Genomic DNA, 16,970 nt, shown 5'->3' on the forward strand with positions numbered 1-16,970 from the left:
CTGGGTGCTGTGGCTGCAGGTCCGGGAACTGAACAGGATGGTGGACGGGCGACTGGGAGACAGGGGGCGACTGGACTACAGGGGACTGGAGGACAGGGGGCGACTGGACTACAGGGGACTGGAGGACAGGGGGCGACTGGACTACAGGGGACTGGAGGACAGGGGGCGACTGGACTACAGGGGACTGGAGGACAGGGGGCGACTGGACTACAGGTGGCTGGAGTGAAAGCTGAACAGCAGGTGAGGGAACTGGCTGGAGTGAAAGCTGAACAGCAGGTGAGGGAACTGGCTGGAGTGAAAGCTGAACAGCAGGTGAGGGAACTGGCTGGAGTGAAAGCTGAACAGCAGGTGAGGGAACTGGCTGGAGTGAAAGCTGAACAGCAGGTGAGGGAACTGGCTGGAGTGAAAGCTGAACAGCAGGTGAGGGAACTGGCTGGAGTGAAAGCTGAACAGCAGGTGAGGGAACTGGCTGGAGTGAAAGCTGAACAGCAGGTGAGGGAACTGGCTGGAGTGAAAGCTGAACAGCAGGTGAGGGAACTGGCTGGAGTGAAAGCTGAACAGCAGGTGAGGGAACTGGCTGGAGTGAAAGCTGAACAGCAGGTGAGGGAACTGGCTGGAGTGAAAGCTGAACAGCAGGTGAGGGAACTGGCTGGAGTGAAAGCTGAACAGCAGGTGAGGGAACTGGCTGGAGTGGAGATGCTAAGGGAGGAACAGAGGTAGGCGAGGCTGACGACGGAGCTGAGGTTGGTGTGGCTGATGGCTGAGCTACAGAATGGGCTAGACAGAGAGATAAAGCTACAGCCTGGGCTAGTAAAGCTGGTGCCTGAGCAGGGGACACCTCAGCTAGCCTAACCAGGGATAAAGCTAGTGCGTGAAAGGCTGGATCAGGTGGTGGATGAAGTGGTGGACTGATTAGCTCTTCCAAGCCTCTAGGGGGGGTCAAGCTGGGTTCTGGCTGCCCTCAGCCTGGGCGCTGGGACAGGCACGCAAGGTGGCTGGACACCTGTCACCCCCACCCGTGAAACAGGAGCGGGTGTGGAGGTAGACTGGGTCGCAGCTGCCCTCCTCCTGGGAGCTGGCACTGGTGTGGGTGTAGGCTGGGCCCTAGTCATCTGAGGAGGTGAAACGGCTGAAGAGGAAGGCCGAATCTGGGCCGCTGCGCTGGTAGGAAAAGGCTGAGTGATGGGTGTGGAAACGGTGACTGGGTGTGTGATACTGGAAGGTTTCTCTGGGATTATTCTGGTCCTCCTGCCACCACTATTTACAGTCTTTAATTGAACGGTCGTCGAGGGTGTTGAAGTGCGGATATTGTCCTTAATAAATCCCAGCTCAGAGGGAGCAGAGCTGAAAAATTCTTCCCAGTCTACATCCTCCTCCAGGAGGGAAACACCCCACGGATCAGAGTTAAGTTTGTTATTTGTTTTAAGTGAAGAGTCGAATGTGGAGGGTGGAAGACAGTCACTGGAACTCACCATCTGAAAACAGTCCATGTTATGGCGGCGTGTGCGCCGCCTTCTCCGGGAAGAGGCAGCGGGCGGGGTACACAGCCGAGCCTCTGGCACGGGAGCCTCCATTGAGCCGAGGTGCGAGGCGGAGCCGCCGTGCCATGGCGAGGTTGAAGGTCCGGTGAGTAAAACGGCTGGCGGGCGAGCGAGGAATGGAGCAGCGGGAGAGCGAGCAGCCGAAGCTTGGCCTGTGACGCCCACTCTCCGCGGCGAATGCTCCGATGCAGGTGAGGCAGCAGGTGGAGGACCTCGGCGTCTCCAAGGCCCGCCCAGAGCCAGACGAGTCCCCTCAAAGAAGTGCTCCCTCTCTGAGAAGAGCCGCTGTTTCCACCTGAGCTTCTCCGCCCAAATGGAGAGCGCTGCGTCCTGCCGCTCGAAAAGGTCCGAGTCCGCTGGGTCAAAAGCGTGTCTTCTTGGCACGGGTCATGTCATTCTGTCAGGGGTCGTGTGCGGAGGCGAGGAAGGGATGACCCACACGCAGGACTCTTGGTGCAGAATGAGGTTTATTGAATATGTAGACAAAAGATGATAGGATGGATGGATGGATGGCTGGCTGGCTGGCTGGCTGAACTTAACGGACTGGTAGACTGGCTGGCTGACTAGACTGAACTGAACTGAACTGAACTGAACTGAACTGAACTGAACACACGACAGGAACAACATCATCAATGACACGACAGTGAACGAGTAGAAACTGAGGGCTTAAATACACAGACTGATGAGGATGATAATGAGAGACCGGTGAGTACACAGCTGAACATAATCTGGCTAATGACACAAGATGAGCTGACACAGGAAAAGCAGGAAGTGAGCACATGGAAGTGGCAAAATAAACTGAACATGAACAAAACTGAAAACACTGGGTCACCGACCCAGGAACCCTGACAGTTTTGGAATTTGTACGTGCTTTATCTCTAGGGGCCACCACATATATTTATATATAAAAATATATAAATAAAACCACTTTTTTTACATTAGTAATTCTTTTTGTGCATAATTTTATTTTATTGTTAATAATAAATTAATTAAAGCAACAAAACAACATGAAGAGCCGGTTCGGAGCCGAAAGAGCCGGTTCTCTAAAAAGAGCCGGAAATCCCATCACTAATTGGAATGAGAGCTGTGGCACGGGGCTTTGCAGAGGTCATCAAGAGGAGATTGTGGACAACAGAATGGGCATCTGAAGGATGAGGGGAGACAGTAGAGGAGACATAAATGCAGATAATTTGCCAAGTGGCTTGTTCCTCCCACAGGAAGAAAGCCTGAAGTGAGGTGATGGGGGTTGACAAAGGCCATAAAAAGGAAGTGCTGAGGCCTAAAGCTTTCTTTCACAGACCTTCAGAGTAAAACATGAAATTCACAAACACAACTCAGGGACGTAAACAGAGCACTGGGGGAGGATACAGGTAGGTATACAAAACAATAAACACAATATCAAAACCCCTAAGAACCAGAAGACAAGGATTAATCCAAAACATAAGTTTTATTGAATTGATTGAATACTAATGCTAAACAAAAAACGCTGGGTCTGATGACCCAGGACCATGACACAATATAGCTCAAGTTTAGTCACTCTAAACTTGACTTCTTCAGTCTGACTGAAGAAGTCAATTGGATGAGTGACAAAACGTTTTTCCCACAAAACGCTACGTCCAGATGAACAGAATCAACTTTTGGAGACTATTTTAAACAAGTGTGTTTTTAAACGGGATTTGAACGATTGAATTGATTCCGAAGTAAGGATTTTGACTTGGAGATTATTCCAGAGTCCAGGGGCAATGATGGTAAATGCACGGTCACCTCTGGTTTTTAAAGAGAGTTAAGAGATATTTTGTAAGATTGTTAAAGTAAGATCAAAATAACACATACTGGATTTCAGTGCAAATGTCTTGGCTTTTATTGTGGTCACTTGAATAAACTCTTATTTTATTCCATCATATAAACTAGACCTGACCTGATTTACAGTCTTCAAGATGAAGCTTGAGAATGCCCTTGTTGTGCAGTTGCACCCAGTAGTAAAACTCATCTGGCATTGCATGGACTCTACTATCATAGGGTACATTATCATAGTAGTGGTTAGTCAGGGGAAAGAGCTTATATGGATGATTACTAAATGGCCAGAATCCATAAAGATGAACAGTTTCACATAATTCCAAAGCCAGACTAATCATATATGCTCCAGTGCTAGGCCGATGTCCCTTTACCCCCTAAGATTTCCAGAATTTGTCCATACTTTGTAAGTATTGAGGGTTTGTGAAGATTGGTTGGATAGGAATTTCCATGTCCTCAATGGCATACACAGCCCGCTGACACACTGCACGAGTACCACCAAAAGAGAAGCAAGGAAAGAGGAGCAGGGAGTTGCCATACTGGTGGAGACTGTCTACAAATGCCCGTCGACGTGCCATCAGTGACCCATACCTGCAAAATAATATATTAGTTAAAGAAACAAGACAAAACTAACAGGTCACTTCAATGTTAGAGTCACTCTTGGCTCACTTCTTTGTTAAGATGCTTGGATTTGCTGTCACAAGGTTAGTCTTCATGCCAACATCACTCTTAAATTCATCTTCCAGAGGAGGAAGGTTGCACCTGAAAAAAACAACAAAATATTACTTAAAGAGAGAAGAGTCCTCATCATGATTTTTGTTCTTGACATCTTTCTCACCTAATAACAAAATCAGCTGAATCAATCATTTTCCCACAGCCGCTGTTTGTCAGAATCCCACCGCTCCCAACAACTGAACAAGTGTCCCATCTCTTTTTTGAGAAAGGATTCTCCTGGAATTGACACCAACAGATTATAAATTAAAAAAGAGCAAAATTTAAACAGTTTGAAATGTACTTGGTGTGAAAGAAAAGTGCTCACTGAATTTAATGGAAGATGGCAAACATGTAGGAAGAGGTCAGTGATAAGGTCATCACGTTAAACCTTTTAGGGAAATGTATAGACCTGTTTAATCCGATTGCCTTTAAAACATTAGAACTGGATTATCAGTTACTTGGAATTGAAATCTTTCATGATATCATTATATATGTGATATTACATATACAGTGGTTAGTTCTAGTTACTGTGCAAACCCTTTTGTTATTGAAAACAATGGATTCATGAGGTCCCTGTTATCAAAATCTGTTTTGAAAGTCAGTCTCTTTTTAAGTCCAAGTGAATCTTTGGCCCAGTATTTGTGAATCTCTCCTAGAATAGAAGGAGACAATAAGTCTAGGGCATACTTTAAAGTTGAAGTTTAAAATGATAGATAAAACAAGAAGCACTCTGACACCACAAACCAAGGCAACCTACCTTCTGGGCAGTGTTTACTTTCAACAGAATAGTACTGGATATTGTATATATTAGTTTTGTTGTTGTTTGTTTTGTACTGCAGTAAAACTTAGATTAGGATTACATGACAGATGTTTATGTGGATTTTATTTTTACACAAACATTATTTAAGAGTAGGTAAATCGATAATAAACTGGTAATGTAAATATCTGTATAATAAATTGAGCTTGTTAAATATTATTGTGCCACAGTAAATTTCTAAATACGTCAGCTAATTCTTTACATTCTTTCTGTTAAAGATTTTAGGTCAATTTGAAAGAGAAGCAGATGTGAAATGTAAAGGTTAGGTCAAATGATATTTGGAAACTATAATCCCCATATACCAATGTCACTTCCTAAATGTTGCAAGTGCAAACACAAGCAGTTAGTTTTCAAGAAGAAATCCACTTTATACAAGTTTGACCTTATTTGAGCTTGAAGAAGGAGTCAAAGGTCCAAATTAATGTGAAACTTAGTGAAACCCCATATAATTCCTTACATGGGGCGATCGTGGCTCAAGAGTTTGCAGTTCGTCTTGTAATCGGAAGGTTGCCGGTTCGAGCCCCGGCTCAGACAGTGTCGGTCGTTGTGTCCTTGGGTAAGACACTTCACCTGTTGCCTACTGGTGGTGGTCAGAGGGCGCCAGTGTCCGGCAGCCTCGCCTCTGTCAGTGTGCCCCAGGGTGGCTGTGGTTACAATGTAGCTTGCCAACACGAGTGTGTGAATGGGTGGATGACTGAACATGTAAAGCGCTTTGGGGTCCTTAGGGACTGAGTAAAGTACTATACAAATACAGGCCATACAATTGACCTTCAAGGAATGTGACTTTTTAAATCTTTATACCTAAGCTTCCCCAGGCTGCATGTCAAGTGTCCTTGGGCAAGATAATAACCCCAAATCTCCCTCCGATGCGTTCATCAGAGTGTGAATGTACTGTGTGCTGTGTGCACTTGCGTTTAGAAGTGCTTGCATGAGTGGGTGTGAATGAGGTATGTTGTATACAGTGCTTTGAGTACTTCGGGAGAGTAGAAAAGCGCTATATAAGAATCAGTCCATTTACAAATATTAAAATGTATTACAATTAAATATGCTATAAAGTTATAGCAGTGTTACATTTCGCACAGCCTGATAACTAAATTTCAAAATTAAGCTGATGCCTGCTCTATAAATTAGCTAGTGAGTGTAAGAGGCAGAACTCAGGATGAAACAAGGAGCATCCACAAATGTATTAATGAATTTATAGATGAATTGCTGCAAAAGTACTCTAGGCAGCTAATTTCAGAAGACACACACAAAGAATTATATTTGATTTAATCCATTAAGGGTAAAGGTCCCTATTTATCAAAGATTTAACATGTGACTAGACATGTGATGTCAAAACATAGGGTTATCATGTTAGAACATTTGATGAATAACGAAGACCTGAAATATGCAGCAATGTTGTTTTAGTTTGTAGTAGTTCATTCATAAACAACAAATTTCAAGATCTGTTCCCGTGTTTAAGAAAAACATACTTTTATTAAGATATTGAAAAGCTCTGGAGTCACAGGGATGACAGTTCTGTCCTTGTCAAAAACAATCTTAGATCCCACCGGAGTGTTTTCCTGAGTGACAATGGCATTGTTGGATCCATTGCAATTAATCCTCAGCTGTAATCTTGTGGAAAAAAAGACAAAAATATAAATAAATAAAGTTAGCTTTAGTGTTAAGTGGACAGATTTGCAATTTCTAGAGTTAGAGTCCATCTGTTTTGTCATTGTCATTTCTGCTAGTTCTGTATAAAAAGCTTTTGTTTTATTTAAAACACTATAATCATTACAGTTTCATATCAATTTCCAAAGAAGGTTGTTAGAAATGTAAATTAGGCTTACTGTAAGAGTAAAACACTTTGGAGAACAAAAATTGTAATAATGTAGTATTTGAATAGGCTTCAGTGGTTTTAGCCAAAACAGTTATGTTGTTTTAGGAAACTGAAAATAAAAGCCATTCAACCACAGGCAGGTACTGATACAGCACACATTTACATGTATGACAGACAACAACCTTTCTTTTGTCTTTATATTTTATATTAACTTATCTATTGTTGTACATTATATTTACAGTTAGTTTTTTTTACGTTTCATTTTTTCTTTTGACTAATATTGACTCAAATCTTCGAAACATTATATTTCGCTCCAGTTGGAACCAGTTGTTCAGTTAATCAAAAATAATTTAACATTTGATTGACAACCAGTTTCACACCCTCTGAATTCATGAAAAATTAAAAAGTACTAATTTCAGAAGCTAACTCAAAGTGTTTGTATTTTATTTTATATCTTTTTGCTGTCATTTCAAAATGTCAGTGCAAGTAAAGGAGGCCATTGTTTAGCTGAAAAAGAGAGAGTAAAACCTTCAGGCATGTACTAATCAATAGACTGGTTCATTCATTAAAAGAAGAAATCCAGTGAAAATCAATGTCACTGCCAGTCATTTATCCATCTCTAGGCCTAATAAAAATAATCTTATACTCCTTGAACTCGTTGCTTTTTTTCAGCAATAGTAGGGTCATTATGCTAATTACAGACAGGGCAAATCCAAATATCGGCAAATAACACAGAAATTACTAAAAAAAAAAAACAATAAAAAGAATCGAAATGCCTGATAAATATTCTGTTGTCTGTAGAGCACCATCAAACTCATTACTCTCTCTTCTTTCAACCATCCTTCATCTTCTTGGGGCTGCTGCTGTGTGGGATTACTGTAACGACCCTAATGTCACTGAAAATATTTCACTGAAAAAAATCAGGAACAGTTGGAGTTCTTTCGTTTGAACAAATAGTTCAGGAGTTAATAGAGTTACAGATATTGAAAAAAATCCAAAAAGCTGTTGTCTGACACCAGCAACAGGTTAGACTTTAGAAAGTTAGCACAAGATCTCATTTAAAGACCTTTAGAAGTAATCCTGCTTTGTCTGCATCTCAGGCTTAATCTCAGGTGGTTCCAATAATCTACCATTTTATGTGGTGTTTGCTTGTACTCACATACTAGCTTTAGGCAGTCTGTGCCAAAGTGAGTTAAAATGTATTGATGTATTTTAGGTTGATTCTGATAATAGTTGCCATTGTTGTACTTAAATTTGTAAAAATTCTTTTTCTAATCCTTCCCTGCGCATCTAGGAGGCGGGGGAGGCAATTAGCTATAGTGTTTAACTACAGATATCCTATGTGAAGGTTCGGTTCTTTATTTAGTAAGGATGTTTACTTCTTGCCATTTATGACCTCACCTGTCTTTGTATATGGCGGACCGTTAAAGGAATTAAGCCATATACAGGGTGAGGGGAGATGACCCTTTTTATGACCAACAGGAATTCTCACACACACACACACAGTGCCTTAGTTTTATGACGCATAATGGGTGTTTTTGTCGCTGAATAAAAGGCGGCAAGGGGACACTGGGAGTTTGAGTTGTCTGAGGTCGAGTGCAGAGGTTCTGCTCTGAGGTTCCGAGCCAGCTTCCCTTCCACCGCAAGTTAAAAAAAAAGAAGCAGCGAGGACTGCTAGAGCAGACACAACACATGCTCAATCATCCATGTAAGGCAGCGGTCCCCAACCCCCGGGCCACGGACCGGTACCAGTCCGTGAGTCATTTGGTACCGGGCTGCAAGAGTTGAGACTCGGGTGTGAAATGTATGGTTTTCACGGTTTTTAGCGTTATTTTGTTATCGTTTTTTTCGTTAACTCGGTTTTCCTGGGTCTTTTCACGCGTGTTATGAATAAATCTTTTTTTCGGTACCGGTACTAGTTTTATTTTGTTGTATTTATCCGCGACACCTTAGATCATAGGTGTCAAACTCTGGCCCACAGGCCAAATTTGGCCCGCAGCCTAATTACATTTGGCCCGCAAAGCCATACCAAATTACTATTAGAGCTGGCCTACTGGTATTATACAGCTAATATATATATTGTTTAGTATTAAGCTTTGCTTGTTCCATATTCAGTTTTTCAGCAAAATGTGTTTGAGTCCATAAGAAAAGATTCATTCTTATATCTGGAGGAAGTTGTTTTTTTCAATAAATATTAATGTTAGCCCGCGACTTTGTTCCAGTTTAGAAATTTGTCCCACTGTGTATTTGAGTTTGACACCCCTGCTTTAGAGGCTGGTCCGTGAAAATATTGTCGGTCCGTGTCCGCAAAAAAGGGACCGCTGCTGTAAGGAACTTGCAGAAAGCCAATTCTGTTTTGTTTTCAGGAAGAGAAATGTTTTGTTACCCATCCAAGTGACTTTATTCTCTTCAATTTTTCGGGAACTAAAAAGGTTTAAGTGAGTATCATTCATGCACAATAGTTTGATGAAAAAAGAATAATGATAAATATAAGCAAAACGTGACTATGGTAAGTTTTTTGTTGAAAACAATGTTTCAGTGTCCAGGTGTTTCCTTCACAAACATTTTTAATTTTTAATTTTCTTTTTTTCCAGAAATTCAAATGAAAATAAAAAATAATTATATCAGAATATTAGAAGGCTTTAAGGGTATGATCTTACCTGAATCTGTGGCAATTCTCTTCATGCTTTTTCCATGTTTGATTGTAGAGCTTTTTTACTTTATCGATGGCTTCCCTGTAATGCACAAGCATTCAGGTACACATTTAGAAGTATCACCCATTCAGGGCTGACATGAATTAATCTTAGCATAAACAATGTACTTTCTTAAGAAACAGTTTTTGCTCTTACTTGCAGCCTTTACAAAGTTCAGAGGGCTTTGGGGCATCTCTTTGAGGAGACGGTCGGTGAAATTCCACATAACTGTGACAAATAAAAGAGACAGATTTGTGCAGATAAAATAGTTACCCTTTCTTGAACCCATTTTTTTCTTAGTTTCCTTGCTTTTGTTTACATATGTTGTAATTTGTAATATTAATTAATATTGTGCCATGCGCTTGTGAAGTGGCTGTTTGGTGCATGTTTTTACATGTAAAGGAAGCACGCAAAACATGCAGTTATCCTAATTGGGCATTCATAAAGTCAGCAAAGATGCACAGAAAAGAAGATCAGACACCAGCGAGGGAGGATAAGAAGGACAGACGCAACAACATTGTCATCCCCTATGTAGCCGGTGTTTCAGAAAAACTCAGGAGAGTTTTCTCCGAGCATGACATCCCGGTGCATTTCAGACCCAGCAACACGCTCAGACAGAAACTGGTTCACCCGAAAGACAAAAATCCAAAAATCCAAAACACAAACTTAACAACGTGGTGTATGCTGTACAGTGCAGCGAGGAATGCCCAGACCTCTACATCGGAGAGACCAAACAGCCACTTCACAACCGCATGGCACAACACAGAAGAGCCACCTCCACAGGACAAGACTCAGCAGTCCATCTGCATCTTAAGGATAAAGGACACTCTTTCGAGGATGCCAATGTTCACATTTTGGACAGAGAGGACAGATGGTTTGAAAGAGGAGTGAAAGAAGCCATCTATGTCCACTGTGAGCGACCATCTTTGAACAGAGGCGGGGGTTTACGACACCAACTTTCTGCCATCTATAATCCAGTTTTGAAATCCCTCCCCAGACGCCTTAACACCCACTCACATCCTGGGCCATCTGACCTCAGGAATTCGCATGATAAGGTGGGGCCAGGTTTCACAATGAGCTCACCTGAAACTCTGGCTGATTGGGACCCACACCCAGTTTCACACCTTGGCTCCAGAATACCATACATTCTTATTTTTATCCTGAGGATAAAATGACTCCTAAGCTCAAATGTGCGTTTGAATTGGATTTTTTCTTCTATGTGCCTTTTTTTCATGCATAAGTGTTAGTTCTTCTTGGATTGTTCCAGGAAGGGTTATCTTTTTGTCAATAAAATCCATGTTAATGATTGAAACCATGTCTCATGTCTTATAAGTAAAATAAACATGTAAAAAGTGCTCATACACAACATATGATCAAGAATTAACATAATCTTGATGTAATTATAATCAGGGGTTTTGTTTAACAAGGGTTCTTTGCAGTGGCGGCTCCTGAAAAAAATCTCAGGGGGGGCAATTTTTATGATATCGACTAAAATGACCCATTTAATGAGTACATCAAACAACACAATTTTAATTTAAATTTAAAATGAACAACCATATTCTGGCCATTTGTATAGATTTGTAAAAATGAACATGAACAGATTTTTTTTTTTTTTTTTTGAATGAATGAAAAATAACTATTGAAAACAACAACTGTAAACTGATTGGGGGGGTGGGCTAAAGAGAGAAAGAGAGAGGGATGGAGAAAGAGAGTAAATATGGTTAAGGGTTCTTATTTGTACAAGAACTTTGCTCGTCTGTCTTTCTGAGTGGCAAATTTCTCGATGACCCTGGTGTTGAAATCAGGAAGTTCTTGTGTGAGTTTTTTCTCTATGGACAGCATAGCCAGAGCGTTGAGCCGATCCTGAGCCATATTGTTTCTCAGGAAAGTTTTTATCCTCTTTAAAGTAGAGAAACACCTCTCCGATTCTGATGTTGTCATTGGTGTGGTGATGAGGATGTTAAGAAGACTTACAGTTTCGGTGAATGTGTCTTGAAGGTTGTTTTCCATCAGAACCTGATAGAGCGCCAGCGCCAGCTCAGCCACGACTTGCGCTGGAACCAACTCCGACAAAAAGTCCTGTTGTATGCTTTTGACTTCTCCTTCGTTGCCTGGGTTAGTTGAATTTCGGGCTTGTCAGGTCCCAACTCTTTAACTTGCAGTTTTTCTGCCATTGTCCTTCTGGCAAAAGGGTAGGTTAGAAGCGATCTAACCGAATTTGGGGGAGGCTGTGCCTCAACCGTTAACAATACCGCTGCCATCGTCTCTCTCTGACCTTATAGCTCACTTAGGCTACTGACTGAGGTAAAATTCTAGAACAGCAAATCTTCGCGCGTTTTCTGCAGGGGCGCAATTTTAAGCGCCCCCAAACCATTTAATTCAGCGACGCTGATAGGTCAAATATTTATTATTTTCCCCTGGCAACCATTTAATGATAGGCTATTTCGCTGCATATCAAGGGCGCTTTGACGAGCGCCCCAGAAGAAGAAAAACACCGTTTGTTGGTTGAACTTTAATGAGTCAGCTGGTGAAAATGTTAAAATACGCCTGGCTGTATATGGGCACACACATAGTAAAACTATCATTGATGAATTTTTTAAAAATATATATTTTTACTCCTCCACATTTGGGGGGGCGGAGCCCGAGCGCCCCCTATGGGCCAGCCGCCACTGGTTCTTTGGATGTTTTGTTACAGATAAAACCAACAATCTTACAGGGAGCACTCTTAATTCAAATTGGAAGTCCAGTAAATATTCACGAAATCTGTGTTAGATTACGCTTAGAAACTAAATTTATATGTGATATTATCTAGAATCAAGAGTAAATCGTAATTTTAAATCCAATATCTAGTTTTTTGACAAGTTTTTCACATGTTTTGAAAGAGAAATCAAATTATTTTTGTCGTATACTGTAGTATTACATCAAATATAATTGGATAAACAACTTTGTTTTTTACATCAAATAACAGTGGCGTAAATAACATTAACTGTATATTACTGTAAATTTAAGCATTATTATTCATATTGATGCATTCATTGACCTTGTTTATAGGCAATTTCATTGTTTGATCACATTAAAATATTCCTAATTTGATGTTTAAAAGCATTTGTAAAAGGCATAATCCCATCTAAAATTAGGGCAACAAGTTATTTTCTGTTATATTACGGTATTATTTTGGCAACCCAGCTGCTGGAATATTACTGGTTTTTAGGATGTTTTTTTAACAGTGTGAATGACACGTAGGCACAAACACTGACAATAACAATCTCTTTCGCATAGATGATATAGTTTGCCCGGCACAAAGAGAGCTGCTACAAATGTCCTTTAAAGAGCGACTTTTACTGTTATACTTTCAGTACATTTCAGAGCCTGCATTTCTTCACTTTGTTTACCTGAGCAAAGAAGTGAAATCAGTACTTCAACACATGTGTACTTCTGCTTAAAATAAGTGTGTGTGTATTTCTGCAACTGCTGTCTTGCATTTGCAATTTACATCTTCCCTGTTTCAGAATTATTATTACTATTTTTACTTTTTTGTAGTTTCACAGTGTCATAAGCCTCCTTTGTTCAAAATACTTTGACTAGTGACCTCTTGCCTTTATCTGTAAAATGCAAAGGTAGATACTCACCTGTCCTCGAACATGTACCAGATAAGAGTGGTCAGCAGACTCCCCAAAGAGAGAAGATTGATCATAATCGAGAGCTTTTTCCTCATGTCGCTCTAGTGCTTCGCCTTTCTTAACACTTCGTTTTAACTCAGCTTTTTTTAATGTACTTTTACCTCATATGTTGATACAGCTGTCTGCCCGGTTTAACTGTCTGGTAGTTTATGATTCATAAAATGAGTAGGCTTCGTCAGTTAATTATTACTATAGGAGAAGAAGAAGTCCCTTGGATGGGTGACAAAATATTTCTCCCAATAAAAATGTCACGTCCAGATGAACAGATCAACTTTTGGGGATTTTCTTACCTGGATAACTGAGCATGCATCAAGACATAAACACCCTCAGGTCATTGATACAAAGATGTTTTTAGGACAAGGCCTACGTTTTTAAACCGAGTTTCCTCTATGGATGCTTTCAGACCATGCATGTTTGCCAATTCATGAGCTCATGAAATGAACTATGATTTTGTTTATTCTGGAAATCAAATCATTAAAATTTTCTATTCATTTTATTCTGGGTGTACTGACAAATATCAGTGAATGTTCAATAATATCCAATACAGGAAACTATTGTAGAATCTACCTTACAATATAAAGCATCTTGATGCAATTGTTGAATTGAATTGAATTATTGGTTAATTGGGTGAGTACAATTTTTCTAAATAAAAAAAGAGTAACAAAACGAGGCTTGACCGCATGTTCCACTGTATCCATGGAAATATTATACTTCCTGTTTCTCATTCATGACATCCAAAACAAGTTTTTAAAGCCAAAAACTTTTAATATTCAACCTCATGATATTAATTGTGGAGTATATTTTATTAAATTCTTAAATTAAGTTCCTGTATCAAATGACATCAGGCAGTGTGTCATTTTCTAATAATAAAGAAGTATAATAGAATATATAATATAAGTAGTAAACAATAATTCAGAAAATGGGTGACCTAAACGGTGGCCATTCCAATAGTAAAGTCTGGAAAACATGGAAAAACTTTCCATTTTTGTTTTTAGCAAGGTACAGACATTCATTCATTCATTCCTTGCAGTAAAGCCCAATGCTTGTTTGTTTGCACTTACAAACTCCGATGCGGCACACTCATAGGTACAGCCTGGCCAGTGCTCAGTGTATGGTTTTTTTTAGAGAGTCACAAATATGCAACAGTGGCAGCTGTTAAAAGTTTTACAGTTTTACTGCTGCTTGGGATTGTTAAATTTTGTTTGGTAGTGCTTCTCCGACTTTCCGAAACAGAAATTAGAGTTGAGAGAGTGCTCCAGTTGGAAATTCAGATTTCATCTGCAATGTGCTATGATATTAATATTTCTTAATATGTTGTAATGAATCTCTTGACAGTTAGTAAGTTATATAACAAACATCCCACGTTCTATTGAGAGGGGCCCTGGGTTCCTGTTGTTACTACTGATACTCCCTTTTTGACGCTTATGATATAAAATATGCATTAAACTACGCTATATGGAAATAAACCACACACAAGCAGGTCAATTATAAAGTTACCTCCACTTCAGTGAATGATTGGTTCCAAAACACAAAAGAAAATAAGTAAAATTAATAAAGTTTGTTAAACTGTTAAACTTGTAAAGGTATTTACCTCGACAGAACCAAATAATCAAATAATATTGTGGGCCCACACGCACTCTCACCAACACACACACACCTTAACTGCTACAGTCTTTCTGTTAACAAACACCTCATTGCAGGCCTGAGTCGTGGCTCGGGTGCGTTGGGACCTAAAACAACATGGCCGCTTCACTTGTTGCCAAGCACTAAAATAAAAAGCACGTGAACACAACAGTACTCACGCCTCCAGGCAGTTCAAGGGGATAGCTGGGGAAACTGGGTCAAGGCCACCAGCCGAGCACGGCAGCAGCACTCACAGTTGCATATCCATGTGTTCCCGTGTGAACATGAAAGTTCAGCACAGCAGCAGAAGGGATCTCTCTGACACGCCAGCAAGACGTCCGTCTCCTCCGACAAACTGAAAATCAGTTTGTCGCCCTTCTATGAACTCTCCGTCCACACGACACTGTTGTTCATCTCTCGTCTCTCTCTGCCTGCCGAGTGCACACGGCTCCCCACTTACTCCCACCCCCTCTACCTGAGACTACTTCAGGGTTCACTGGAGCTGCAGTACATATCAATAACATTTCAAAAAATAATGACATACACCTCAAAAATACAAATAAAAAGGCTGTGCATTTAACTGACACACATCAGATACCTTACAGGAATTTGTATACATTTTTGAACACGGTGGACATTTGAATTTAACTAAAAATATATGAAAAAAAACTATTTAAATAAATGAGCTATTTATATAGCCAGGGCTACAGTTATGTTTGAAGTTTTTTTCTGAATTCTAAGTTTCCTGTTATAAATGTAGCTACATTTATTGATGCATGCTCAGTCATCCAGGTAAGTAAATACCTAAAAGGTTGATTTTGTTCATCTGCACGTAGCGTTTTCAGTGGGAGAAACGTTTCGTCACTCAAGTGACTTCTTCTATCTCATCTGACTACAGGTTTCCCCAACCTTATAAACAGTACATTTGCACAATGACTGAAACCAGCCCACTTCAGTGAGACTGAAGAAGTCACTTGGATAAGTGACTAAATGTTTCTCCCACTGAAAACGTTACGTCCAGATGAACACAATGAACCTTTTGGGGTAGCTATATGTACATTGTGAATGTAGGCTGCTGCCATGCATTGTTCTAAAACAAATGATGCAAAGTTAGAGCTAATCACTCTGTAGAGTAAACTCATAACCTTTATAAGTTCTTTTCTTTCTAATCTAATTTCTAATCAGCCAACTGATTACAGTGTACATAGTTGATCTTAAAAGTGAACCACACCTCTCTCTATTCTATGCAGCTCTTATCTTTTCTTTTATGTTCAATTTTATTATGTTCCCCTTCCAACCTTATTATTCCCTTGCATTTCTATCTCACCCTCCAGCCATTTCACTCTCTTGCAGTCACATGAATGTGACTCAGAATGGCAGACAGAACCAAAATTGTTGAAAATGAAAGGCAGCATCATGAGCACCAGCTTACTAAGCTATAAACTGATGCAGGAAGTCGGACAGTTATACTGATGTTATTGGTTATTTTCAACCAGCCAGAGAGACTCACCACACAAGGTTTAAATGAAACTTTTATAGACAAGCATTTACATATCAGTTTGATCAGAACAACCTGCACTCTCCTGCAAAAGTGCAGGGTGTAGCAGTCTGCTGAGTGGTGCTGGAGGTGGTTTCTATCCTTTTCCTGGTTGGAAAAGAAGAACTGTGGAAACTTATTCAAAAAAAAAAAAAAAGCCTTTTTCTTCATGTTTCGAAGAGTTTTTGGAGTATTTAAGACATCCTTAAAACAATGGTAGGTGTTTCCAAATGGCCTTCTGCAGCCTGTTAAAAACTTTGGCCTACTTTATATATACTTTATATATACTTGGTGTTCATCTGAACAATAGACTGGACTGGACTCATAACTCAGACGCCCTCTACAGGAAAGGGCAGAGCAGGCTGTACCTGCTGCGGAGACTCAGGTCATTTGGAGTGGAGGGCCCACTCCTGAAGACCTTCTATGACTCTGTTGTGGCTTCTGCCATCTTCTATGGTGTGGTCTGCTGGGGCGGCAGCATCTCTGCTGGGGACAGGAAGAGACTGAACAGGGTGATCCGAAGGGCCAGCTCTGTTCTAGGATGCCCTCTGGACCCAGTGGAGGTGGTGAGTGACAGGAGAATGGTGGCTAAGCTGTCATCACTGTTGGACAACATCTCCCACCCCATGCAGCAGACTGTGACAGCACTGAGCAGCTCCTTCAGTGGGAGACTGCGGCACCCACGGTGTGGGACGGAGAGATTTCGCAGGTCTTTCCTCCCCACTGCTGTCAGACTCCATAATAAAGACTTT

General features: G+C 40.7%; 1 protein-coding gene across 2 annotated transcripts; it reads right to left on the bottom strand.

The window, feature by feature from the left end:
* Positions 1-1,989: 1,989 nt before the first annotated feature.
* Positions 1,990-15,149, bottom strand: LOC146673547 (alpha-2,8-sialyltransferase 8F-like). Of its 2 annotated transcripts, XM_085401930.1 has the most exons (7): positions 14,936-15,149; positions 9,535-9,606; positions 9,346-9,420; positions 6,339-6,480; positions 4,174-4,286; positions 4,005-4,097; positions 1,990-3,926 (listed from the first exon to the last, which is right to left on the bottom strand). In XM_085401930.1, the coding sequence occupies exons 1-7, from the start codon at positions 14,965-14,967 to the stop codon at positions 3,713-3,715; spliced, it is 741 nt and encodes a 246-aa protein (XP_085258056.1). In that variant the 5' UTR covers positions 14,968-15,149; the 3' UTR covers positions 1,990-3,712. The 2 variants fall into 2 exon arrangements, 1 of the variants encoding a protein (XP_085258056.1); XR_014910445.1 differs by lacking the exons at positions 1,990-3,926; positions 4,005-4,097; positions 4,174-4,286 and having other exon boundaries at positions 6,299-6,480; positions 14,861-15,141.
* Between the last annotated feature and the right edge of the window lie 1,821 nt (positions 15,150-16,970).

The sequence above is a fragment of the Rhamphochromis longiceps genome, linkage group LG3 (genome assembly GCF_057381845.1).
Source record: "Rhamphochromis longiceps isolate RC_006_pf linkage group LG3, R_longiceps_female_GT1.1, whole genome shotgun sequence".
NCBI classification, from domain to species: domain Eukaryota; kingdom Metazoa; phylum Chordata; class Actinopteri; order Cichliformes; family Cichlidae; genus Rhamphochromis; species Rhamphochromis longiceps.

What these genes read in the sequence shown, in the direction of transcription:
- LOC146673547 (XM_085401930.1), bottom strand. Translation starts at nt 14,967, where the DNA reads ATGTTCACACGGGAACACATGGATATGCAACT. An exon ending in GAACACATGGATATGCAACT is followed by an intron (nt 9,607 to 14,935) that starts GTGAGTGCTGCT and finishes TATTTGTCACAG; the next exon opens with TTATGTGGAATTTCACCGAC. An exon ending in TCAGCTGATTTTGTTATTAG is followed by an intron (nt 4,098 to 4,173) that starts GTGAGAAAGATG and finishes TGTTTTTTTCAG; the next exon opens with GTGCAACCTTCCTCCTCTGG.